At 47.7% G+C, this 26,810-nt stretch overlaps 1 protein-coding gene across 2 annotated transcripts in view; it reads left to right on the top strand.

Moving 5' to 3' along the window:
• The window catches only part of PRCC (proline rich mitotic checkpoint control factor), a 216,835-nt gene that overhangs the window by 128,777 nt on the left and 61,248 nt on the right, over window positions 1–26,810 (top strand). For both annotated transcript variants that reach the window (XM_078668317.1, XM_078668318.1), the window contains exon 4: window positions 26,186–26,284. In XM_078668317.1, the coding sequence (XP_078524443.1) occupies window positions 26,186–26,284 (99 nt within the window). The remainder of the gene's footprint in view (window positions 1–26,185; window positions 26,285–26,810) is intronic.

Raw genomic sequence — 26,810 nt, 5'->3', positions numbered from 1 at the left:
GATAACTAAACACTTATAAGTTCCAAAATGCGAGACCTATTGGCTATGCCAGTGCTTGTTTGTAACTGTTACTGGGTCACTTCTAGCAAACCACTTTTATATTTTTATATCACTTGTATTTGGAAGCCTGTGGCTTTGTGTATATTGTTTGTGTTATTTATGCTTGTTCTCCTTTTTGTTTATTCCTACCACCCTTGAGACACTTCCTCTTTAGTCTTCTTCTGCCCATTGTTCCTCTGACTTAGCAGATCTATGCAAACAGTATCCTATCTTCTTTTGGGTGAGCTTGCTCGGCACCTATGACTATCCAGAGCTAAATCTGTATTTTACCTCTACGATTTCAGCTTATTTTTATCTAGAGTCTCGAATAGTGGTCAGAAATGATTTGTGTGCACCTGCGGATCTGCAACTTGCACATTCGGCCAGTCGGGGTCCTATATCTGTAACAGGTATGCTTCCTGTTGCAGCATCTAAAGATTTAAATTCACAGAACCCAAATACTGGGACCTTCACTGCTGTAAATCATATTTTATTGCCAGTGAACAACCCTTCTTCAGCAAATGCTGTGCCTTACAACTTAGAACTCCCTCCAGCTGCCACAACTTACGTTAATATTTGGTAATGATCCTTTGTTGCTGCTGAATGCTGTTGAAAATTATAGACAGCTTAAAAACAAAGTGTTTAATTGGTTGCATAAACGTTTGGGTTGTAGTTTACCATTCTTCTCAACCTAAGATTTTAGATAGTAACTGCGTAGTAGTTCACTTTGATAACATGCACTTAGCTGGGTATTTATTATCCCAGTTATCATTTAGTACTGAGTCTACTGCAGGTACTTTTGTGTTTCCTTTAGTTTTTTTTTATATAAGCCCCCTTGTCCTTGTTTTGAGGAGTCCAATGTTTCTCCAGCTCTTCCTGCAAGTCCTTCGTCTCCATCCCATGGCCTTTGCTTGAGGTTAATATCTGAAGAAACAGGTAGCTATAGATTTCTTACCTTAGAATTACCCCCAGGTGTCAGACTGGATCCGGATTTTCTTTTGTCAGCAGTACCCCTGCGCGTCGGAAGGTGGCGTTGGTCGACTCCGCCTTGGTCGTTGGCGTCGCGGTCGCTGGGATGACGTTGCGGTAGCTACATAGACGCCGCCCTCACGCGCTGACGTCCATTATTTCTTTTTCCGGGCCGGCATGCGCATATCCGGAGAGAGCGGTACCCCCAATCACTTTTTGACTGACTTTTTCTCGACCTTTGTCAACATCGTTTTTTGAGTCCATCGTCTCCTGGTGCACGAGGGCTGCCCGGCTTCAAGTCTTGTGGTTCCTGTAGCCGCTGATGTCAGTGTCTAATACGCACCGCTTGTACCTCTTCTGCCTGGAGCACGACTACGACTTGGGGTTGTGCTCCGACTGCCGGACCATGAATCCGAAGTCTTTGTGGGAGCGGTCCCGAAAGCTTCTCGAAGGCCCGGCAGTCAGCTCCGCGCCGTTCGAAGGCCCGGTCGTGTAGGAGGTCGAGGGATCGGTCGCCGAGCCATCATCACTCTTCATCCAAGTCTTTGCACTTGGGTTCAGGTAAGTCGAAGCACAGGAAGAAGTCGAAGAAGCATAGTCGCTCTTCGACTTCTCCCTGTCTGTCGGCCGACGTGACGAGGGATGCAGGTGGTGCCCCTCCTGCGGCTCTGCGTGCAGAGCCCGCAGGGCCGACTCCGGGCTTCCCTCTCTTCCTGGAGCGACCCCCGCCCATCTTTGTCAATTTTACGAAGCAATGCATGCCATCTTCGGGCAGCCCGACTCCGCCGGTGTGCCTTTGGGCCCCTCAGACTTGGCTGGGGACCCTGGGCCTCCGCCTGCGGGTCTGACCTCGGCCCCGCAGGGCCCCCTTGGATCCAGGCCTGGATACAGATTGGTGCTGGTCGACCTTGTGACACCTCCAGCGCCGATTCCACCGGCACCACTTCCGTGACCGGCTGTGTCCCCAGCCAACCCTGGCCTCCTCCTCGAGGTAGACATGGAGCGGAACCGGCAATGACCAACGCCGTTTCCGGCGCCGTGTACATTTGTGCCCCTGTTCTACCCTGGCTCTTTGAGACCAGATTGGCAGCCAGGAAAGAGTGAGGAGGGCTGGGAGGGGTCTGGAGACCCTTTAACCGACCAGTTAGGGTATGAACTGGACTGGAGAGAGGAACTGGGGGAAGCCAGTGCCTGGAGACCTCACCAGACCTTGACATGTTGTCTCCTCCTACAGTGGCTACGGAGTAGGGAGCGTCGTACGCAGTGGTGTTTCATAGGGCAACCAAGGCTCTCCACCACGAGCTACCTACGGTGGCAGTCAGAACTAACCTCCTGACAGAGGTGCTTCAACCGGCAGCGAGCTCATCGGAGCCCCTGCTGCCGTTTAATGAAGCCCTAACAGACATCCTTCTGGGCACCTGATCCAGGCCCAACACGGGATCTCCTGTGGATAGGATGATTGCCCGACGCCACCGAGCGACCCCCACTTTCCACTTCCAACACGCCACCTCTGAGAGCTTGGTGGTCCAAGCCTCCACCTCCAAGGGCGCATGCCTTACCGCTCCACCTGACAGGGACCGTACTCTCTCAGGCAGTTGCCGAATTGAGAGATACAGCAAAGTTTACCATCCACTGTGGGCTGGATACTGCCGACTCACTAGGGAGGATGATTTCCAGGGGAGGTCCAATCCACTCCTATGGCCATGCCCTTTGATGGCCGTCAGCTATTTGGCGACAAGGCAGACAACGTGCTGGAGCGCTTTAAGGACTCTCGGGCTACGGCCAGGTCCTTGGGCCACTCCACCACCTGCCCTGTGTAGTCTGCCTTTCAAGGCTATGGAAGTGGGGCCCCGCCACATCCCGCCCAGAGCCTCAGGCCAGCGCAAGCTGTTTAGCCCCTGCGCAGCCGGGGACGTGGAAACCACCACCGTGGTTCTGGGGGCCAGCGGGCTGGCCAGTCCACCACAGCCCCTCTGCAGCAGCCTCCAAACCTTCCTAGTCCGACCTTTTAGGGCCACCAAACGCCAGTGGGTGGCAAGATCCGCCACTGGTGCACCATCACGTCGGACAGGTGGGTTTTGCAAATAGTCCGAAGGGGCTTCTCCCTCCTCTTCGAGACTACCCCTCCTGCCATGCCGCCTCAGTACCATCGCATGCCGGAGGATCATCTGGCCCTTCTCCAGCAGGAACTTCGGCACTCTTGGCCAATGGGGCAATCAAGCGAGTTCCTGCCCCAGAAGTAGGTTGAGGTTGCTATTCCCACTACGTTCTGTTGCCAAGAAGGACAAAGGCCTGCGTCCTATCTTGGATCTCGGGAACATCAACCGCTTTCTCCAGAATGAGTAGTTCAAAATGTTGACGCTAGCTCAGGTCTTGTCTACCCTAGACCCTGGAGACTGGATGGTAGCTTTGGGCTTGCAGGACGCTTATTTTCACATCCCCGTCCTGCCGACCCACCGGTGTTACCTGCGGTTCACGGTAGGCCACCAGCACTTTCAGTTTACCTTGCTCCCGTTTGGCTTTACCAGCGCCCTTCGGGTGTTCACAAAAGTGATGGCGGTGGTCGCAGCTTATCTGCGCAGATCAGGGGTTCCAGTCTTACCATATCTCGAAGACTCACTGTTTAAGGCGTGCTCGTCCCAGGCTGTCGCCTCCCACCTCCAGACTACAGCCGACCTCCTGCATTTGCTGGGGTTTTCCATCGATGTGCCGAAGGCACACCTGATTCCCTCTCAGAAGCTCCTCTTCATCGGAGTGGTTCTGGACACGATGCAACTTTGGATCTATTCTTCCGAAAAGCGATTCCGGGATATTTGGGCTATGATTCCGATCTTTCAGCCTCTATCCTGGGTTTCAGTCAGGATGACTCTCCGGCTACTGGGCATGATGGGTCTCCTGCATCCTGCTGGTGGACCATATCAGATGGCATATGCGGGCTCTGCAGTGGGACCTGAAGTTCCAGTGGGCACAATATCAGGGGAGCAAGGCAGATCCCTCTCCCTTTCTCAATCAGAGTTCACAGTGGGGATCGATGCATCACTTCTGGGATGGGGCGGCCATATGGGAGAGGCAGAGATCAGAGGCCTCTGGTTTCTGGCGGAGTCCGTGCTCCACATTAACCTTCCGGGGCTTCGGGCTAGTCCTCTTGCACTCAAATCATTCCTTCCCTCTGTCCAGGGAAGAGTAGTGCAGGTGTTCACGACAACACCACCGCCTGATTAATGCTAGGTCACTGGTCAAGCATGCAGCAGACATTTTTGAACTGTTGCTTGAGAATCAGCTGGACCTACTTTTCATTACTGAAACCTGGCTTAATGACACATGTGCCCCATCAGTCGAGCTTGCCATCCCACGGGGTTTTAAAATCACAAGAACTGACCGCCCGCTTGGTAGAGGTGGCGGTATTGCTATGGTTTATAGGGAGCAATGGGTCCTCTCCCTCGACCCCCAGGATCAGCTGGCTGACGCCGAGGTGCTCCACTTCTCCCTAGCATTTAGTTCTCACCTGACCGTAGGTGGTACACTGGTGTACCGGCCTCCGGGACACGTTGGGAATTTTGTGGGGGCACTGGAAGAGGTTATAATCCCACAGGCACTAAGATACTCAAGGTATCTCCTCCTGGGGGATTTTAACATCCATGTGGATAGCCTGGACTCTCCGGAGGCCATTCGCCTAAACGAAGTTCTTTCCATGGCTCAGCTCAAACAGTGGGTTGCGGCACCCACTCACACGGGAGGACATGTCCTTGATTTGGTTTGCTCCAACTTCGATATTCTTATGGCCTGTCCTGAGATAGTGACTTGGTCGGACCATAAGCTGATTAGGTTTTCCTGGTCTCTGGCTATTGCCGTGGAGAGCGGTCCCCCAGTCACTCACGCACAGAAGATCAATCTAGACATCTTGCCAGATTGCCTCGCTGCAACCCGTCCATTACTGCCCCCAGAAATTGAGGCGGCAGTTAGTTTTTTTAATACATGGGTTGAACACGGGACCGCTGCCGCCATTAAAAAAGGCGGGGTGCGTAGACTACGTACTACCCCCTCCAAACCCTGGTTTTCACACACTCTTCGTGAACTTAAATCAGGCTGCAAGAAACTTGAACGGGTATGGAGAAAAGCATACCTACCTGAGGCAAAGAAGGATCTTCGGGTGGCGCAAAAAATTATTATGCGGCCATCAGATCTGCCAAGAGCTGTTATTATTCAGGACGAATTAATAAAGCTAATAACAATAGCAAGGAATTTTTTTCAATCGTAAAAAGCTTTGTTTCACCATGTGCCGCACAACCTTTGTTGCCCTCATCTGAGCAATGGTGTGAAGAGCTTTCTTTGTTTTTTGTTGATAAAATTACCAAAATTCAGGATGACCTGCTCGCTGTCTGTAACAACTTTCCCTCCCCCCCTGTATTTCCCCCCTCTACGATGCCGGAACCTGCAGAACAGTTTGCTAACTTTGCTCTGTCCTCCAGGTCTGACATCATTGCTGTCCTTGCGGCCTTGAAATCGGGGTCCCCCTCTGACCCCTGCCCTGCTAGAGTCCTCGGGGGACTAGCGGAAACAGTTGGAAATGAGGTCACTCAGATCATTAACCTTTCTTTTCTCACTGCAACCGTCCCGGCTTGTTGGAAGCAAGCAAAATTGCTTCCACTTTTGAAAAAAAACGGGCTGGATTCTGCCGTTCCCTCCAACTATCGGCCTATATCCTTATTGCCAGCTCTTGCCAAAGTTTGCGAGAAGATCGCTTTTAAACAGCTGGACAATTTTGTCGAAACCTCTCAGGCACTACACCCAGCACAGTCAGGATTCAGGGCTGCCTACAGCACTGAAACAGCCCTAGTTGAAATATCTGAGGCTATCCGGGAGTGTTTGGACGGAGGTGGCAGAGCGGCTCTGATTTTATTAGACCTCTCTGCCGCCTTCGACACGGTACCCCACTCCCTCCTTCTTACCAGATTAGCCACTATTGGCATCACCGGCCCTGCACTGGACTGGCTGACGTCTTTTTTAGATAACAGGACGCAACAAGTTTGGATGCCTCCCTTCGCTTCCTCTCCAAAGAAGCTCAATACTGGGGTCCCACAGGGTTCCACTTTGAGCCCTTTGCTTTTTAACGTTTATCTTACCCCTTTAATTTACCTAGCAGAACAGCTTGGGGCAAAAATTATGGCCTACGCCGACGATACCCAACTTCTGTTTACCTGGCCTAAGGACAATTTGGATACGTCGGCGGCCCAACTTTGCCTATCATCAGTTTTCCGATGGCTAACACTTGCCCAGTTAAAATGCAACGAAGGCAAGTCCGAGGTTCTGTTTAATGGTTCCTTCCCTGACAATTTTACCGACCTTCTTTGGCCCACTGATTTGCCCTGTCCAAAATCTATTGGCGGCCCAGCTAAAAATCTAGGAGTCTGGTTTGGAAAGGACCTCAAATTTGAGGACCACATAAAAAAACTTACAGGGGTCTGTTTCTCTACCTTGAAAACCCTACGCAGGTTCTTTCCCCTCCTCCCTCGAGAGGCTAAAGAGACTGGTACACGCGCTCTAATACTCTCCCGGTTAGATTACGCAAATGGCCTGTTTTGCGGGCTACCGGCCTATCTGATCCATCGTCTTCAGGTCATACAAAATGCCGCCGTAAGACTCCTGTTCAATATACCCAAGAGTTCTAGTGTGCGCCTCCTACTTCGCAGCCTCCACTGGCTCCCAGTTGCCCATAGGATCATGTTTAAAACTCTTGTCCTCTCCTATCGCGCTGTCCATCAAATTGGCCCTGTCTACTTGAGGAAAAGGTTCACCCTTTATGTTCCTAACCGATCCCTCCGGTCTGCCAATCAGTGCCAACTGACCGTGCCTAAATTTAAGTACTGTAGATTAGGCGGCCAATCCATCGCGGTTAAAACCGCGAAGGCCTGGAATGCACTCACCCTTCACATCAAGACCGCTCCCACCATCATGGCTTTTAAGAAAGGACTGAAAACCCACCTATTTAACATCACTCTGTAAATTGCCTCCCCTCTGTCCTTTCATGAACCCTATGCTTCGCTCTCACCTTCTCGCGCCAGGATACTATTTTTTAGTAATAGAGCGCGCTACAAAAGCCTTTATATCATATCATTATCATGTGGTACTGCAACAAACAAGGCAGGGTGGGGTCATGGACCCAAAGTCAGGAGGCACTCCGCCTCTGGACATGGCTGGAACTTCAGAGTATATCCCTGGTGGTTCAACATCTGGCAGGTTCCCTGAACGCCAGGGCAGACAAACTCAGCAACAGGTGCATGATGGATCACAAATGGTGTGTTCACTCGGAGGTGGTGCAAGGTCTCTTTCAGCAGTGGGGAGAGCCTTGGTTAGATCTATTCGCCACCGAAGAGAACGTGCAATGTCAGCAGTTCTGCACATTGGAATTTCCAAGGTGGCACTCACTAGACGACGCATTTCGTCGTGAGTGGAGTTGCGGTTGTCTATATGCCATTCCGCCTATACCACTTCTGCCTAGAGTGCTGAAGAAGATCAAGCGTGACCGGGCCCAAGTCATTCTTGTGGCTCCAGCCTGGGCACGAAGAGTCTGGTATCCCGAGCTGCTTAACATGGCCATCGATCCTCTAATCGAACTGCCTCTTCGGGAGGATCCTCTGTAGCAACAGCAGGGGGCGGTCTTCCACCTGAGCCTGTCCAGCCTCCACCTCCTTGCGTGGAGATTGAGCGGCGGCAGTTGACGTCGTGTGACCTGCCTCCCGAAGTCTGCGATAGTTATCTTGGCTGCCAGGCGTTCCTCCACTAAGACGGTATATGCCTGCAGATGGAACAAATTTGTGACATGGTGCACAGCAAAGACTGTGGATCTCCTTTCTGCCCCTATTTCTGAGGTTCACTTCTTCCTCCTTTCTTTGACCTAGCAGGACTCTGCTCTGGGCACTCTAAAAGGTTACCTCTCAGCCATTTCAGCCTTCCTTAGGCTTCCTGATCAGCCTTCTCTTTTCAAGTCCCCTGTTGTAAATCGCTTTCTTAGGGGCATTACTTCTCTTTTTCCTCCTATTCCCTTCGTAATGCCCCAGTGGGACTTGGACTTGGTTCTTACATATCTTATGTGTGCTCCCTTTGAGCAATTATATAACTGTCCTCTCAGGCTTCTCACTTTGAAAACTGCCTTTCTGGTGGCCATCACCTCTGCACGCAGGGTGAGTGGGCTACAAGCTGTTTCTTCCAAGCCTCCTGAAGAACCGTGCATACCCACTTACTGGGTCTCAGCGGCGGGGGAACCGCCAAGTCTTCCATACCCTCCTTATATAAAAAAAGGAGACCCAGGAGCCTTCGTCTGCAGGAGGAACCAAGTTTTATTCGAATAGCCCGGGCTATGGAACAGAGTCCCAAGCTCATTAGAAACAAGACCGAGGAGGCTGCTGCTTTACTCCACAGCTTACAGGCCTTATATACACATTTCACACCTTGAGAAACCAGTTAGGATGGGGGCCTGGCGCCCCCGAGTCAGAATATAGTTACGCCATTCTTTGTTCAGGCAGGACGGTGCTGCAACAGATGGTGCAAAAGATTACGGACAGGTCTTGCAAAACAGGATATGCACTTGAGAGAACAGACAGATCTTGAACAGCAGGATATATGTGAAAGAAACAAGTTTTGGGACAGTGGTGTGACCAAGTCTTGCGAAACAGGTTGGGTGTGTGCAGGAGTTCAGTCCGAGGGTGGTGAGGTCAATTCTTTGTTCCCTTTTTCGAAATTGGCTCAACCACAAGGAGCAGGAAGGACAGGGTGGTGGTGACAGTTAGAGTTTCATCAGACATCAGCAGAAATTACCAGGAGGGTAGTACAGAGGTGTTTGACACAAAATGGCAATGCATAATGGAGTCCTAACACAAGATAAATGCCGACAAGAAGGACACTTTTCCTCACTCCCTTTCTGGCTGTCCATCCGGACAAGGTCGTCCTTAGAACTAGACCTTCCTTTCTTCCCAAGGTGGTTACTTCTTTCCACATTGGCCACACTATCACTTTTCCCACCTTCTTTCCGCCTCTGCATTCTTCCAAAAAGGAGAAGAGGCTCCACTGTCTGGATCCAAACATGCTCTTTCCTTCTACTTGGATCGCACCAAACAATTCCGGGTAAACGACCAGCTCTTTGTCGGTTACGTGGGTGCTAAGAAAGGTCTGGCCGTGCACAAACTGACCATCTCCAGGTGGGTCATTCTGTGCATCAAGGCTTGCTATTCTTTGGCAAAGAAGGGGCCTCCAGTGGGACTGCGCGCCCATTCCACCAGGGCGACGGCAGCCACCACTGCTTTGGGACGGGGAGTCCCCCTTAACCCTTTGGATGCGTCGGACGGCTCCCGGCCGTCCGATGCAACGGGTGGCGTGTGCCCAGAACCTTCCGAATTGCGCACGCGTGAAATTTTTCTGCACTGTGGGAAATTTCGCGCGCATCCAAGGGGTTACACCTTGTACCTAACTACCTCAACTACTACTCTATCACCCCCTTGTACTTGTAAAGCGCTCTGATATCTGCAAAGATCTTGTTCGCGCTATATAAAACTTTCAAAATAAAATAAAATAAATCCAAGGGGTTAATGACATCTGTCAGGCAGCTATGTGGGCATCTCTGCACACGTTCACCAGACACTACTGCCTGGACAGCCAAGTCCGGAGAGACAGCTTCTTTGGCTGTTCTGTTTTCCAGGACTTTCTGGAGTGAACTTGGTTCGCAGACCCACCTCAGGGGCTGGTATTGCAGGGATATCTATTCTAAGGTAAGGATTCTATAACTAACTGTTTTTTTCAGATTAACAAGTTACTTCCCTTCGGTAACAATATATCTGTAAGAAACATAGGTTAGTTATAGATTCCTTACCGCCCCACCCATCCTCCCCGTTCTGCAAACTAAGGACTTCCTTTCAGGGCCCTAGTCTTATGCACCAGTGGTCAGTGTCTTGCATGGCTCTGCGCTTTTGGCGTGGAAATTCGTGTATAGAACTGATGTCAGGGCCGGACCAGATTCGGGGGCCTTCCCGCGATTTTTTCGCTCTCCGCCTCTGCGATGTCGTCATCGCGGCCGTGGGCGGGGTTTATTTTTTTTTGTAGTCTGTTAGTTTTCTTCCCATTCCGCGGACGACCGCCGCCGGAAGAAGTCCAGGTGAGTGCTTTTTTTTGTGCCGTTTGCCGTCCCCCCCCTCTCGCTGTCCGTTCCTGCCCACCCTCCCGCTGTTCGTGTTCCCGCCCCCCCTCCCGCTGTCCGTTCCGCCCCCCCTCCCGCTGTCCGTGTGCCCGTAGGTTTAAATATTGCTTTCCGTCATTGCTGCTTGTTTAAATGTTGCTTTCCCAGCATGTTTTGCTTCCCCGTTCTGCTTCCTCGTGACCCCCCATCCTCTGAGCACAAACGCAGCGTTTTCCTACATCAGAAGGTTCGTCAGTTGGGCTCAGCACACCATGGATAAGGTGCTTCCTCGCAAAGATTATGGCCGCCCGCATATATAAATGAGGTGCCTCCCCTGCAACATTTAGACACGCCCGCATACTCCCCCCCTCACGGACACAGAAGGCCATCTCAGCTTGGGCATCTCACATCCGCATCTCGCCAACCCCCCTTCAGCACTCCCCCCTTCGCACACAGACATCATAGATAAGGTGCCACTCCTACAAAGATGAGGGCCGTCTGCATACTCCCAACCTGAAGGGCACGGAGGCCCTAAGTGCGGCTGCAGGCGTGTCTGGCCCAAATTCACCATTGGACCATGGACACCTCTTCATTGAGGCCCCCTTCCTTTGGCCATTGCAGCTGGGGACATCTTACGGCCTTATCTCGCATACCTCCTTCAGCGCAACCCCAGATGCCGCATCTCCAGTCGCAAACCCCCCTTCAGCGCGGCGCCCCCCTTCAGCGCGGCGCCCCACTTCGCTCACGGGACTGTGCCGTGTTTGAAGTCATGTAACTTCAAAACCTCAAACCAAGTAGCCTCCGTGCAACGCCGCGGCTAACCTCATTTGAGGGTCGTAAAAAAACAGAAGCAGTCCTGATGAGTGCACACCATTTGCTACAGCTAGAAGGGATACAATCAAGTGTTTGTCAATGTTTGTACCATTAATATTAGTCTGGGTCAAATAGGGAGTTCTGACTGGTGCAGGATGCCATGACTTTACAATACAGCACACGTGTTTGACCTAATCGGGATTACTTTTGTACTCCGCCATAATTTAACAATCAGGAAAGTATAGTAATAGAAATAAATACGTCTTCCCTGACCTTAAGAAGACCGCTTCACAGGACCCAATTCTCATGACCTACATTAATTGTAAATGTGTACAGGTGTAGTTGTAAGCTTGTGTTTTGTTATATGTGATGTAGAAATGTGATTAAGGGTTCCTGTCTTGTGTGTGAGCCTCTTTTAGCACGTTCGTGTGATTGCTACTGTTACATTTTCTGCTAAATAGTGACCGTTACAATCAGAATGGTCACAAAACAGGACTGAGATACAATTTAAAGTTGGCATTGTGGCTTGAATTGCGCTGCATTGTGTTTACCGTTGCCGTGCTGTATTGTTGGTTTGAGTAGAGTAGGTGCTCGGGGAGGGCACACAGACACAAACCTTCATTTCTCTTCTGATAGGCAGATTTTTCGATATCCGTAAAAGTAACATTCAGGCAGTACTTTAAACAACTCGGCTCCAGGGTCTGCTTGTCTTTTTTTTTTTTTTAACGGCCACCCACCGTTTCAAAAGATCTGAAATTACCCAAACTGTCGCTCTGTCTGGAGTTAGAGATTTGACACATTTTCCACCACGCAAGCATAGCCACTGTGAGGAGAAGTAAAATGCAGCGTTAGCTTTCAGCCACTTGGGTCCACATGTACTAACATTAGGAATACTGATTTCCTAATTGCGATCAATTCCAAATTGCAATTAGGAAATCAGTATTTCTAATGTGTGAAATTGTTTTGCGTTTCATTGAAACGTACTGGGTCGCAAATAGATTTATCGCCTGCATATTAATGAGGTACGTGGCAATTTGTGACCTATTGGGAATCGCAGCCATCACAAGAATGGTGGCCTGCTTGGGTCAGCAGACCACCATGCCTGGGAGGGCTTTTGAATTAAGCAATATTATCTATATATCTATCCCCCTTTCCTTAAAGGAAACCAATTTTAAAGAGAAAGAAATGAAACGTTTAAGTTTCATTTTTTATAAGAGCAGACAGTGGTCGGACAACTGCCTGCTCTTATACAAAATATTTTTTCAACATTCTCAACTGTGAAGTGATCCATTTGGACCTCTTCCCATTTTGTGAATAGGTTACCACCATTAAAATGATCATAAAGTATTACAGTTCGGGACTGGAAGTTGGTTACAAAATAGTAATACATACAGAACTGAGTCAGTATTTGGAAGAGGCGCCCCAAACACACCCCTTCCAAATACAGAATCACTGCTAGCAGGCCTTTCTATAGACCTTGTTAACCTTAAACATGCATCGAAAGTAATTTGCGCAAACAGGATTGTATAAAATATATATCTAATATTAATCGTGGCTGAGTGAAGGCAAGCGCGATAATGGTTTTCTCTCCCTCCCCTGCACTGTTTACCTATTTTTCATGACGTATTTTTTTTAATCTGTTTTGCTTCCTTACCTCTTGTGTGTATGTAAAGCGCTCTGATACCCACGGGTCAAGCTAGCGCTATATTAAACTTTAAAAAGAAAAAAAGGGCACCTTTTGAAGAGCGATTTAACGCTGCCAGTGCATGGCTGCATGTTTCCATGCTTCCTCAAGATATGCTGGTGGCAAAACAAAGGCCCGGGGGGTCCCTGCATGGATGCATGTGCAGACGGGTGTTACTTGCTGTGTTCTCGCTCTGCTGGGGTCTATCGCTGTCACGTGCTTGGCTTAAGGTATTTCAAGGTGTTTTGCATTTTTGTTGATTTGATACCATTCTATATGCACCCGCCATCTGCATTTGAATACTGTATTTATTGGTATTGCTCTGACGCGTTCTCATCTGCGCCCTTTTTTTTTTTTTTGAGCGAATGAGTGACTTGGCATGTTTATGACCGTACTACAAGGTGGTGCAAGCACTGCTGCTAAAGGCATTACATGTTCAGTATTATCAATGGAGACTAGGCAAGAGATTTTTCTGGCAAAAGGTTTTAATTTGTGGTTGCGGGTGATGGGCACCAGCGTTTTTGAGCACCAAGAATATATAATTTTTATAATCAATCTATGACCTTCAACAGGTGCTTTACTTCAGGTATTGCAATGAGTTTTTCCCCTTATGTGGATTTGTGTGACGACTAGGTGGTATTTGGTGAAGTGCTATTGTAAAGGTATCGCTTGCACTTTTTCGTGTTTTGTGCCGTTCTGCCCTCTGTTACAATCATCCCCCCCTCGTTTTTGTGTCCTTCTGCCCTCTGTCTGCCTCGTGATTTGTGCCGTTCTGCCCTCCGTTAGAATCATCCCCCCCCTCGTTTTTGTGTCCTTCTTCCCTCTGTCTGCCTAGTTTTTTTGTGCCAATCTGCCCTCAGTTATAATTGTTTCCCCTCGTTTTTGTGTCCTTCTGCCCTCTGTCTGCCTGGTGTTTTGTGCAGTTCCTCCACCTGAACTGAGCCCTTTAAAATAAGGCCATGCTCCAAAAAGTACCGCAGCCCCCTGCCCTGAACCATAAAAAACTGCCCCCTACCTCCGTGAAGTACTCTGACTCAGCTCCCTACCCTCCCTTGGCGCCTAAAACTGTCCCCTGCCATGCACCCTACAAAGCCTCGACTTAGTAAACTGTCCCTTCTCTGTGTGCTTCGAGGCCGTAAAATGTAAGCCTAGGCACAAATGTAAGCCTAGGCACAAATGGATGGTTGGATTTGTGGGGTAAAGTTTTCTTTAATGTGATTTTATGTAGCGCAAACTTTACCCGAAGGTGTCAGAGCGCTTTACATAAGAACCAGTTGCCAAACCTAAGGACTTTGATTTACATGCGTTAAGTAAAAGATACAAACAGGAAAACAATTGAAATGTACTAGATGTAGTCACACAAAGAAGAGACTGTTGATTCTCGTTATATTTCTATATACATATGGAAGGGATATGAATAGATGTACTGCAATAGTCACATAGGAATGTTAGAGTAGAAAGGCCTACTGCATATACTAGTGAATACAGTCATCTCTATATACAGAAAAAATGAGTTATATTTAGAGGGGTCGGAGTGGGACGCAGTGGGTGGATGGATGCATGATGGATGGATCTATGCATGATGCATGGATGTATGGGTGGATGCATGGATGGGTTGTTGGTTGGATGGGTTGGTGGATTGCATAAATTGAGGGATTGGCTGTATATATGCATCTATCCATCCACCCATCCATGCATCTATCCATACACCCATCCATGCATGCACCCATCCATGCATCCACCAACTCATCCATGCAAGCATTACAACAACAGCCCGCAGCTCTCCTTCGTCTCTCCTCGCCCCCCTTCCCTGAGCCCGCAGCTCTCCTTTGTCTCTCCTCGCCCCCCCTTCCCTGTGCCCTGCTATTGTAAATGACAATGCCATTTATTTATGTTAAAAAAACATAAATAAAAATAATGTCAAGAGCAATGCCAATAGCTCTAACTTTAACAAAGGCAAAACCATTGCATTGTAAATGCTTGTTCCCTGCTCCAGACGACTTTTTAAAATTGAACTGTATCTTATCGATTTCTTTAGATACATTTCACATTAAATTCCTTTCATCAGCTGTTAGCTGTGCCTAGAGGTAGTTCATTTGGTTCTGCTTTTTCCCCAAGTAGATAGGATAACATTTCAGGACATGTTGCACTTTATAATGCTTTGCACTTTTTACCAAAGTTTTTACGACAGTGGTCGGGCAGCATTCTTGGTGCTGCTCGACATGTCGGCCGCGTTCGACACGGTCAGCCATCCCACCCTGATTTCTAGACTGGAGGAATGCGGGGTCAGGGACAAGGCCAGGGATTGGTTAATCTCCTACTTGGACTGCCGTCAGCAACGGGTTTCGTTACCCCCCTTCAGTTCAGAGGAGCGGAGAGTGGGACAAGGAGTACCTCAGGGCTCGGCCATCAGCCCCATACTCTTTAATGTCTACCTCCGCCCCCTAGTCCAGCTCATTAAAATCTTCGGTATCTCTGCATTTAATTATGCAGATGATACCCAGCTGGTCTTCTCTCTGGAGGGACAGGATGCAGTCACACTGGAGACCTTTCATCGGTGCATGCAGGCGACAGCGGAATGGCTCCGGTTGAACTCGTTACAGTTCAACGGAACAAAGACGGAGGTTTTACACTGTTCCACTGATCGAGTTCCTCGCGACCTCCCAGTAGACTTCTGGCCTCCGTCCTTCTCAGAGACGGTGTCTGCGGCACAATCAGCGCGCAATTTAGGCGTCACTTTTGGGCCTAACCTGCAGTTGGATCTACATGTGAATAAGATCTCTTCAACATGTATGATGCTGATTCGTATGCTGCGCAAGGTCCTTCCTCTCCTCCCTGCGCAAGCCAGACCAGAAGTAGTGCGTTGTACCATCCTAAGTCGACTTGACTATTGTAACGCACTACTTCTGGAGGCCCCGGTAACACTCTTGGGCAAGTTGCAAAGGGTGCAAAATATCGCTGCTAAACTCGCCCTTTCTCGCCCCTATCACAGTTCTTCTACGGCAGCACTGCAAGAACTTCATTGGCTGCCAGTTCATCTACGGGTGCGCTACAAAGCAGCGTGTATTGTGTTTAGGGCTATTCATGACCTGGGCCCCATTCCTTTGCGGCGAATGTTTGCCTGGTATTGTCCATCTAGAGCTTTACGCTCCTCGTCTTCCAGGCTACTGGTAGTCCCACGATTCCAGAGAGTGAGGATGGGGGGCCGCTCTTTCAGAGTAGCGGCAGCCAAACTCTGGAACTCTCTGCCTATATCCTTGAGAAGCCTTGGAGATCTTTTATCTTTTAGAAAGGCTCTAAAAACTCATCTTTTTCCCAGGATAGGCTGAGCTACTGTTTTCATTGAGTACGGGTCAAAGCGCCAGGATGCCCTTGGTGGTGACAGGTTGCGCTATATAAGTATGCCACAATACAATACAAAGATTACGTAAGTCTTTTATTGTAACCCTATTTGCTGACATGCGTTTTGCACAAGTTCGACCTGCTCTGTTAATTTTAAACCAGATATATTTACTTGATTTAATATAGCTAACTTTTTGTCAGGCTCTGTTTGTTTGCGAAAGACTTTATTTAATGCATGATGTGCTTTTTTGTATTTTCACTTAGTGTTGATATTGTAAACGTTTTTAATTCTATTTTAGATGTTTTTAATGTATTTATCTATGTGGACTTTTATCAGTTTTTTTGTTGTAAATATATAGATACACTGGTCAGAAATGTTTCCGATACTTCTTTTAGCATTTGAAAACAACCCGACCTTAAAACCTTTAATCTGACCGGATGTTGAATTTTCGTTTGAGAAGCAAGCACGATGAATTTTTCAGAGACTTGTTTGAATTCCCAGCGTCTTTGCAAAGGCTCTAAAAGACTTTTGGGAAGATTTTGAAAGAAAAATCTCCTGTATCAATGGATTTTAGTTGAATTGCCTTATGTACAATCTTTTCTTCAATACTGGTCTTGCTTTTGTGCATGGTTTGTCTCTATCTTTAGCTGCGTGAATTGCACGTTGTGCTCTATAGCAATGGTAAGATCAGTATGTCAGTCTTTGAAGAATGTACTGTAAATGGGTTTTGTGAATTCTTCAATTATATAGACCCTGTTCACATATGTTTCTGCCACCCTCCCCCCACTCCAGTCTCAAGTTTGATCGGAGTGGTTTTCCAAGTCTTCCAATTTGAATTTAGTTTAAATCCTCTTTTACTGTAGCTCAAGCATAGACTTTTATTATGGTTGCATGAGAATCGCCTGCAGCTGAAATTCTTTGTTCTAATTTCTCACATCTGTCTCCTAGCCATGGCATTTTCTTTTAATAGTATCCAATAGGAGACTGCTTGTCTGACTAATTAGACCTGATACTGATTAGACAGCCCATCGCTCGGTTTCGTAACGAGAAAAGGGAATTAGTTTATTCTTGAAAGAAAATAATTCATGTAGTCCTATATCATAAGTCTAAGTGGTAGAATGATAGGTGTGAGGAATGAAAATTTGCCTAACAACATGAAGGTAAATTTCAGTTCTATTAAGGACACAGATCCGAGGATTATGCTTTATTTTCCTTCACTTTAATATCCTTAAAAGAGCAGCCATTTTAACATTCCAGAAACAATTATTTTCTCATGAACACCAGGAAAACATCAACAGATTATCAGTACTTCTTCATTGTCCATGAGTCCCATATAGTCCTTCCTCATTTCTGGGCTCCCTCTTTCGCATCACGCGTCCTGTTTTGATCCATTGTTTCCTGCAAAGACACACCATGTCAGAAAAGCTCTGATCGAATTTCCTCCAAACACTTCAGAAAACAATGCACACTTTTATTAGGCGGAGAACATGAACACAATGACAGCAATACATTCCATTGTAATCATTGTAATGATAACAGCCTTACTTTCTCCAATACGGGGAGGGTCTGCATCAAGACTAATGCCCAGTGGGATAATCCTCGCCTCCATGTCCTTAATAAAATTGAAAGTTACCCTCACGTTGTTAGTCAAATGTTCATTCTATGTCCAGACTGGAGGCGAGGATTATGCTAGTTCGAAGCTTACTCCACACCATCTGCGCAACCTCCACCACTGGCTTGAAATGGGAATTGTTGATGTCCAGTTGGAGGACCAGTCTGCCACTCGTATCAGGGCCTCCTTACACCCCCCCAGACCAAAAGCTTTCAAGGCCGTAGCTCCCCTTACGGAATGTGCCCAAACTTCTTAGTGTCTATGCCGGCTTCTTGCACTACCCAACGGACCCACAGAGCTATGGTGGGAGAAGAAACCGCCTTATATGGCTATTTTAAAGCAATGAGTAGCTGTCTTTCGCCCGGAGGGTGGACCTCTTGAGTCATTTCTTCATAGGCCCTCTGGCAGCGTGCAGCGCATATCTTGGGAGAGTCCAGGAATGAAGGGTAAGCGATTGTACGCATATTCAACTTGACATACGGTAAAGACTACCCCTTCTGGGGAAAACACTTGCAGAAATGTCTACGGCTCGCACACTTGAGATCTGCCTACAGGAGAGCAAGTAAAGCAGCATAGCCAATTTTGCCAAAAGTTCCTTTGGGGATAGGTACCTGTACGATTGCTTGGACTGAAAATGTTCAGGACTAAATTTACATCCCTCAGAACTGAATAGCGTGGCTCAGGAGGAAGGGAAAGACTGATTCTGCGCAACAGCCGACAAAGAAAGGGCTGTTTCCACACCATGGTTCCATATATTGGAGCATGCCCTGCTGAAATGGCAGATCCAATTGCTTGGATCGAGCGGTAGGCCAAGCCATCCGATGCCAGGTCGGACAAGAAATGTAATACCTGCACTATATCAGTGACCACCGGATCCAGGTTCCGTCGAATACACCATAAAAGCCATCTAGTCCAGGCAGAGTGGTAACGTTTGTTGGTACTGTCCGCCCATGCCTTGAACAGAGTGGCCCGGGAGCGACCAGCGTTGCCTGTAATCCGTCAATCCATTAATTGGAGGGAACCCTTTGATACTAGGAGATGCGGACCTGGTCCGGATTCAACAGAATAAGGAAGGAGGGGTAGTCGGATTGGAGAATCCCAAGAAAGTTCCTGAAGAACCGGAAACTAAACTGGCGACCTCCACGAGGTCGTTACCTTGTCCATGTCTGCTGCCTGCTAGTGGATCACAGCTGATGACTGAGTGATCATCGAGAATGGTGGAAAGGCATAGCCCCTTTCATGGCTCCAGTCCTGGAGAAACGTGTCCATGGCCACTCCCTGTGGGTTTGGTCTCCAACTGAAGAACCGGGGACGCTGGTGGTCCAAACGAGACGCAAACAAGTCGATCAAAAATGGGCCCCACTAGGCTAAGAGCCACCTGAAGGCTTGAAGATCCAGCTACCACAGGTTGGAATCGTGAAGGAGTCACGAGTGCCAATCAGCCACTTGATTGGCTTGACCTGGGAGATATTACACATGACAGAGATATAATGCTCCAGGCAGAGGTTCGAGAACTCCTTCGACAAGTCCGCCAGATCCTAGGATCTAGTACCCCCTAGGTGGTTGATATATCTCACCGCCGAGACATTGTCCATCTTTAGGAGGACACAGGATTGGATCCCGTCCTTGGTCCAACAGTGTACTGCGAACGACCCCGCCAAGAGCTTTAGACATTTTATGTGTAGACTCTGTTTCTTCTAATTACCAACTTCCTACTGTGGAGAATTTCCCACAACGTGCACCCCAGACCGACCTGCTGAGATTCGATGACCTGATCGGGAACGGAACCGAATATCGCTCTTCCGTTCCACGCCTCCATATGGTTTAACCACCATGCGATCTCCTCTCTAGCCTCCTATGTTAGGTGTATCGATTGGGTGTACGGCAAGCCCCTCTACAGGTGGTGTGTCTTTAGGCGTTGCAAGGCCCGGTAATGAAGCGGGCCTGAAAAAATTGCCTGGATGGAGGAGGAGAGGATGCCTACCAGGCGAGCGATTTTTCAGAGAGACGTCTAAGGTCTGACCAGCGTCTGACGCAATTTGTGACATCATCTTCCAAGAAGGAAGGCTCAGCAATGACGACATGGAGTCCACAACAAACCCCAAGAAAGTTGCCCTCTGGGAGGGAGGAGTGACTTTTTTTCTCGTTGGTCACACACCCCAGGCTTTGCAGAAGATCTACTGATATCTGAAGTCAGGCAACCAACTTCCTGGGGCATTGGACCATGAGTAACATGTCATCCAGGTAAACAATTAGGCGAATGACCTGTGCCCTGAGAAACTCTATTGCTGGCTTGAGTACCTTGGTAAAGCACCACGGCGCCGAGGACCAGCCAGGAGGGAGCCTAGTGAACTTGAAGATCTGTTTGCGCCATCGGAATTGCAGGAACCTGTGATGGGGAGGGGAAGTTGTAATGAGCGGGCAGTCGTGCTTCAAATCGAGGCACACCATCCAATCCGATGGAAGCAGGACATCTCTGAGTAGGTAAACTCCCTCCATTTTGAAGTGTTGGTACACCAGCCACTTGTTGAAGTCTTGGAGGTTGATGAATGGGTGGCGGCTGCCGTTGGACTTGTCAACCAAAAAGATGTTGCGTAAGAAACCATTGGGGTGTAGGACCGAGCAACAAATGGCTCCTTTGTGCTGAAGCGCTGCGTCGTGAGTGGAGAAACAAATTGGACGAGGGTGTGAAACCCGAAAAAGGCAATTGTAGAATTCTATATGAAAGCCCTGCACCGTCTGCAATACCTACGTATCCGAGGTGATGGAGGCACAGGCCGCATGGAAATCCGCCAAGTGCCCCTAACCTGGAACTGAGCAGAGGGAAGAACACGCACCATTGGAGTTGGCACCACCTGGCTGATGAGGGGTGTTACCTTGAAACCGGTCCCAGGATACTTGTTCCCGGTCCGGTTCAGGCAAGACATGGCTTGGCAGTTTCGGCTGGACCGTTCCCATGACACACAGGGTCAAGACTGATTTGAATATAGCTGTGTCTGAACTGGGGTGGCGAAGTGAGCTAAAGAATGAGGATGGATTCAACCCAGATCTGTGACTGGGGGTGAGTGTTTGAAAAGTTTCAGCACTCCGTCCATCATCTCCTTATGTTTGCTTTGTCCTCTGTATCCACCTCGACCTCTAAAGCGTTGGCCGTACCCGGAGCCTTGTCCCTGGGGAGGGGTTTGGTATGAAGGGCAGTTGGATGAGATGCCCCTGCTTCGGTCAGCCCCCTGGAAAACCCACGGTTTACAATTCTTTTGATATTGGATTGCACCTTATCTGGCGCGGTGAAGGTCGCCACACACTTTCCAAGGTCCTTGACGAAGGGGTCTACAAAGAGACCCCCTAGTGCCCCCTCTCCCACCTCCAAGGAGGACAGATGTCCTAATTTGGGAATGAGCTTAATGAGTAAGGAGAGCCGACGCTCCGTTGAAGGGGCGCATTTGGCATTACCCACAAAAATTACGGCATGCAGCTCCCAGTCGGAGAGAATCTCTGGGGAGATTAAAGCTCTTGAAATGTTGGCCATGGGACCTATGGCCTCTAGTAACTTATCTTGGCATGAGCTCCATGACCTGTCTATGCCCTTTTTTGGATCCTTCATGTACTTCGATAGAAAGGTGGCCATTTTAGAATCAATGTCTGGGGTAAGGGTCGCCTTGCTCTTCAGAATAGGGCATGGGCACTCTACCTTGAGTCATTTTCTGGCTTCCTTTTCTAAAGGCTTGTGGAGGCGACTGGTGACGAACTTAGCCACTTTGTCACCCGGGGGCCCACACCGCAGACCGCCGGTGAATAATGTTGTCTGGATCCAACATATTCAAATCTCATGCCTGCTGTGGGGAAGGCGCCAAGGTCGGGCGCCAGGGTCTTGAAGAGCCAGCTTCATTCTCAGAGTCCCCAAGGGAATGGTCAACCGTGGGTTTGGAGGCGTGAGGGCGAGGGAACTCGGGAGGGTGAGGAGGGGACCCGGGGGTGTGGACTTCTGTGGGACAGATTTGGCTAGAAAGGCCCTTTTGAGATGCACAAAAGCGTCCCAGTCCACCCCCTCTTCACAATCCTTTTTTATGGGTCAGGGAAACATCCCTTGGGGCGTCCACAGGGGTGGGATGTTTGCATTGACCGTATCTGGGCCTGGAGCTTTGCACACTCCTGTGCAATCTTATCCGAGAGGCGCTGCTCCATAGGCCCCACTAGGTCATTTACATTCCTATAAATTGAGCTATCCACTACCTCTTAAAAATCCTTGTCCCATTGCAGATAATCAAGCGAATCCTCCACCTCATATGTGTTATCAGTTGTCTCTGTGTCAGATTAACCTCATGCGCGTGGCGGTTTTTCCCCCTGCGCGCTGAAGTTTTAAAAACCCCGCGGTTCATGACGAGCTCAGCTCGTCATGAGCGCACGGCAGGTAAAACTCATGACGAGCTGAGCTCGTCATCAGCCTCGAAGGGGTTAAGGACCTTTCACAGTGAGAAAGTCAGTGGACAGACACATGAGGTGTTGATTTGAGGCAACACAGGCACTTGTGCAGGATTTGGAGCTGGGGAGACCCAGACTGTGGGTGGGCCTGAGCACACAATTGGGATGTATCGATCTCCAGACACGCACCTGCCCTTTTATTTCAATTGGGCTCAGCTGTCAGGACTTGTCGGAAACCTGAGAGGAAATACACAGTGCAATGGTGCCTTAATGGCCGTCTACGCGAGCGGTGCTTGCACTTACAGACTCCTGCTGAGGTACTAGAAGTCAGATGCGGGAAAGATACAGACCCAGTTGACTGGCTGTAACCCTTGGCAGCGGGGAACAAGGCTCTGTGGCTCGTGGCTCGGGCAACACGGTCCCCTGCTGTGAAGAAGGGAATGAGACGCGCCCTGGCCGCATGAGGTTTGCAATAGCGGTCATGCTGCCAGATCGGAGCTCTGAAAAGAGAATAAAATAGTAACAGCGGTACAGACTGAAGGTGGAACTTTCAAAATTACACTTTGCACGGTATTAGAGGATTAAACATAGCCTGAAAAACAACCGATGAGAATAAATCCCCCCAGAGAAACAGGAAGAGCACTTAACTGGCTGCTGAGCAGCGAAGAAAGAGGGAGCCCAGGCAGTAAGGAAGGACTATATGGGACCCTGAGTTATGGACAATGAAGGACTCTTGAACGGTTGATGTTTTCCTGGTGTTCATGGGAAAAGTGTTTTCTGGAATGTTAAAATGGCTGCTGTTTTGAGAAATTATATTAAAGTGAAGGAAGATAAAGCATAATCCTCGCCTCCAGTCCTGACAAAAAATTGGCATATCACTAACTGACTACATAGCTGAGGCAAATCTCCTTTACAAATCTCCTGACAAGCAGGCACACTGGAGGCATCGGTTGCTATCCACAAAGCAAGAAAGGTGTTCTCAGAACTGGAAAGGGCCAAAACTCGGGGAGCTTATAGGCTCCCTATAGAATTTTACACAATTTACATGAACTTGCTGGCTCCCACGGTGGGAACATATATGTAAAAGCTATAGAAAATGGACATTTACTATGACTATTCAATATTCAATTGTTCACCCTAGAGCTACCCAATCCTAGCAGGTATCCACTTGATTGGACATACCAGCAGCCCCTGTCACTACTGAATACTAATTATAAACTTTTGAGTAAAATAGCAAATTGCATGATGGTATTTTGCCTTCAATAATTCATCCTGACCCAAAGTGGGGGGGCAAATATATCCTCCAATATTACGCGACAGTTTCACGTCCTTGAAACAACATCCTATTAGTGCTCTGTATTAATACTAAACCTAGAGAAAGCATTTGGCTCCAACAAATCGGAATTCTTGTTTGCTGTATTGAGACACATGGGCTTTTAAGATAATACAATGAAGTGGATCACTCTACAGTACACCCCCTTATGTCTGTGACTGTCTGCAGAGGTGACTGCCCCGATCTGCGAGTTCAAAGTGAGTTCAGAGTCAATATGAATACCTAGGCTCTTAATCGAGGTCTTAGGGCCGGGCGCCAGTCCCATTTCTTCGGGCCAATGAGTAGGGGTCCAATGCTGAAGTTTATTGTTTGGGATAATGATTTCGGTTTTATCCGAATTAAGTTTTAGCTGCTTTTTGTTCATCCAGTTCCTGATGAGAAGCATGGTGTTCTTGAGGAACTCCTTGGATTGTATGGAATCCTCTATAGAGAAAATCAGCTGAATATCATCGGCACAGTTATATATTTGTACCCCCATCTGACGGAGCTTTGTTATGAAGGGTCGGATAAATACATTGAAGAGCTGCGGCAAAAGTGAAGAACCCTGCAAAACTCCACAATTGAGGTTGCAAGTGTCGGATTTATAGGGTGATGGCCACACTGATTGTCTTCGATTTACTAAGAAGGATTAAAAAAACCTTAGGGCTGCTTCTCTGAGACCTACTGCGGCTAGCCGTTCCATCAATATTGCGTGATTAACGGTATTGAACACCGCTGACAAATCCAGGAGGATCAGGGCTTCAGTGCAGTCAACATCGGCTATTTCTTTTAAACCATCCATGACGGATAGAATGACAGATTTGATAGAATGGGAAGAGCGGAAGCCTGCCTGATGAGGGTCTAAGAATTTGGTGTTTTCTATGAAGGTGCTAACAGGTTTAGCTATGTGTGCCTCTAATACCTTGGCTAGGAGTGGCAGAAGTGATATTGGCCGATAGTTATCCAACCTCTGCGGATCAAGCCCTTGTTTTTTCTGGAGCGGGATAATTACTGCTTCTTTGAAGGCTAGTGGGACTGTCCCTTGACTAAGGGATAGGTTCAGTAGGTAGAGGTTATTTCCTGGAAATACTGAGTAAATGACTTTTTGTATGTGAGGGGGACAGATGTCATTTGGGGAGCCTGATTTAACTTTCTTAAGAAGTTCCAAGAACTGTTCATTGCTCAGGCAGGAGAGGGTGGCCATGGAGGAGGTGTTGTTGATTCCAGGTGGTTTCATCACATTCCTTTTGTTAGGGTCAAAGGAGTCCTGAATGTTCTTAATTTTTTCAAAGAAAAAATAATTTAGTTCCTTACATAGCTTCTGTGTGGCAGGGATAGGGGGTCACACACTCTGGGTTTGCTAGCTCTCTTACAGTGTTGAAGATGTCTTTAGTGTTGTTGTTTGAGTTTAGCATTTTGTTAGAGAATAACATCTTTTTAGCTTCTAGAATGGCTTTTTTATAGGTCACAACTTTAGTGTGTTCTATAAAATGACCTAATGACCTTCAGGGTGCTACAAAAACTGCTGGTTTACCTAATATGGAAGACAGGATGATATCGGGTGTCACCCATGAAGCTTATGTTGCCCTCTGCTGAACTATGTTTTGAAGCACAGTTGCAGTGGATGGTTAGCTGACACCTGTCTGTAGAAGCAGACTTTGCCCTGCCAGATGTTGGGAGGAACGTAGTTATTATGGCTTTAAAAATGTAACCAAAAAGTCTGATCGGTATGCTACATCGACTACTGCCAGTGGCCACCTAGTGCTTGGAATGTTGCTAAGAGAAGACTCTAACTAAAGCGCTATATGCCTCTAGCCTCCCAGTTGGTAGAAGTTAGAGATCATGGAGGGGTTGCAAGATGCCCATTCTTGTCCCCTTTATATTTGTCTCGAATCAGGACTTAGCAAAATATAAACGAAATAACAGGCATTAAGTGGTCCACTGCACAGATTCTGACCACTGAGAGCACACAAAAAGACATGATGTAGGCCGACCTTCACATTAATTTAGGGTCTCTCAAGGGTTCGTTGATTATCCCTCGGAATGTTTTATCTACTTTGTTTTTATTATTCCTCACGTTATTTAGTTGATTGGCTGATTTTATGTAGGTATTTCTGAAACATTTATTTCATGTACCCATAAAGCCTCTCCGGCAATCCGGCAGAGTGTCAGGTAAACTTGTAACATTTGCTGGAAAGAAGTTTGGACATGTCATGTAAGTCGCACGAGTAAGCGAAACGCATTGGAGACCGAGAAAGACAAGCAACTGCTGGCTGTGGGATGATAACAGTGACATAATCCTCCAGACCTTTCGCAAAATGACGCATTTACTGAATATGCATACAGATTTGGTTGTAACATTGTGCATATAATATTAATTGTTTCTTCTGTAAAAATCTGTATTGTGAGGTAGTAGTGCAAAATTGAAAAATCATTGAAACCTTTTTAAAAAAGTAAACAAAAACTCAGAACAGAGCGAAAGACTGATCATATTTTATGGAGAAAAGTAAACGAAGGCAAAGACAAAAATACAATTTGGAATAATGGTGTTGCTCAGTATTGAGTGGCGTGCATGTTGATTGTTTTTAATCTGGTCTTTACACGTGCTAGCAATAGGTTAAGCAACCACGATTATTTTGACAGTAATACTAATATTGTGGGGCACTTTAGGAGATATGCACATATTTATTTTATTTTACCGTTATGTTCTTTGTGCCGTAATAACATTTTTTGGTATGGCTCAGATCTTGACCGCAAAAGTCTGCTTCAAGTTTGCGTTCAACTTTTGTTTCTTTAACTGATGTGTTACTTTTATCACTTTATAGGACTACTATGCTGAAGGTTATTATGGTGAGTCGGATCCAGTCGTATCATCACCTACTGAAAGTGTCACTGAACCATCAACTTTTATAGACGATGAAGCGGTAAGGCGAATGATCATTTCAACACAATTTTGTGCAATAGGTAGCATTCCCATTTTGCCACACTGCTGTTTTCAAGCATTAACATTGCTAATGGTTAATTCTATTGTAGCGGTATCCATAAAAAGCTGTATGAAACTTTTGCTATGTGCCAGGAGTCGATACCTACCTTATAATGTAAGTGATGCTAAAAAAAGACCTCTCCAAAATGTCTTTTTGAGAACTCCTTGTGAGCAGCATGACTGTTTCGGTTATTTTTTCACTAATATTGCCAAAATTGTCACCTGTTAATAAATAGCAAGGAGTCTCCCCATATTTTGACAGCTGTTCTTCTGGTAGACGGCTGACATATCCTGACATATCCTGGTGAATGTTATAACCAGGAAGTCCACTTCGTGGTTCAGATTTGTTAATCCCCTGAAGACAGGGTCCCAAGCGGGGGTACCACAGGGGCAGGTATTGAAAAAGTTTGGTGACACAGCAGGCCTTAACTGAGGTCCTCCATTTGTTTTAATTGCTGGTCTGCAAA

The sequence above is a fragment of the Lissotriton helveticus genome, chromosome 12 (assembly GCF_964261635.1).
Source record: "Lissotriton helveticus chromosome 12, aLisHel1.1, whole genome shotgun sequence".
Classification (NCBI taxonomy): Eukaryota; Metazoa; Chordata; class Amphibia; order Caudata; family Salamandridae; genus Lissotriton; species Lissotriton helveticus.
The sequence above is the reverse complement of the archived record's forward strand: the minus strand, read 5'-3'. Positions and strand labels throughout refer to the sequence as shown.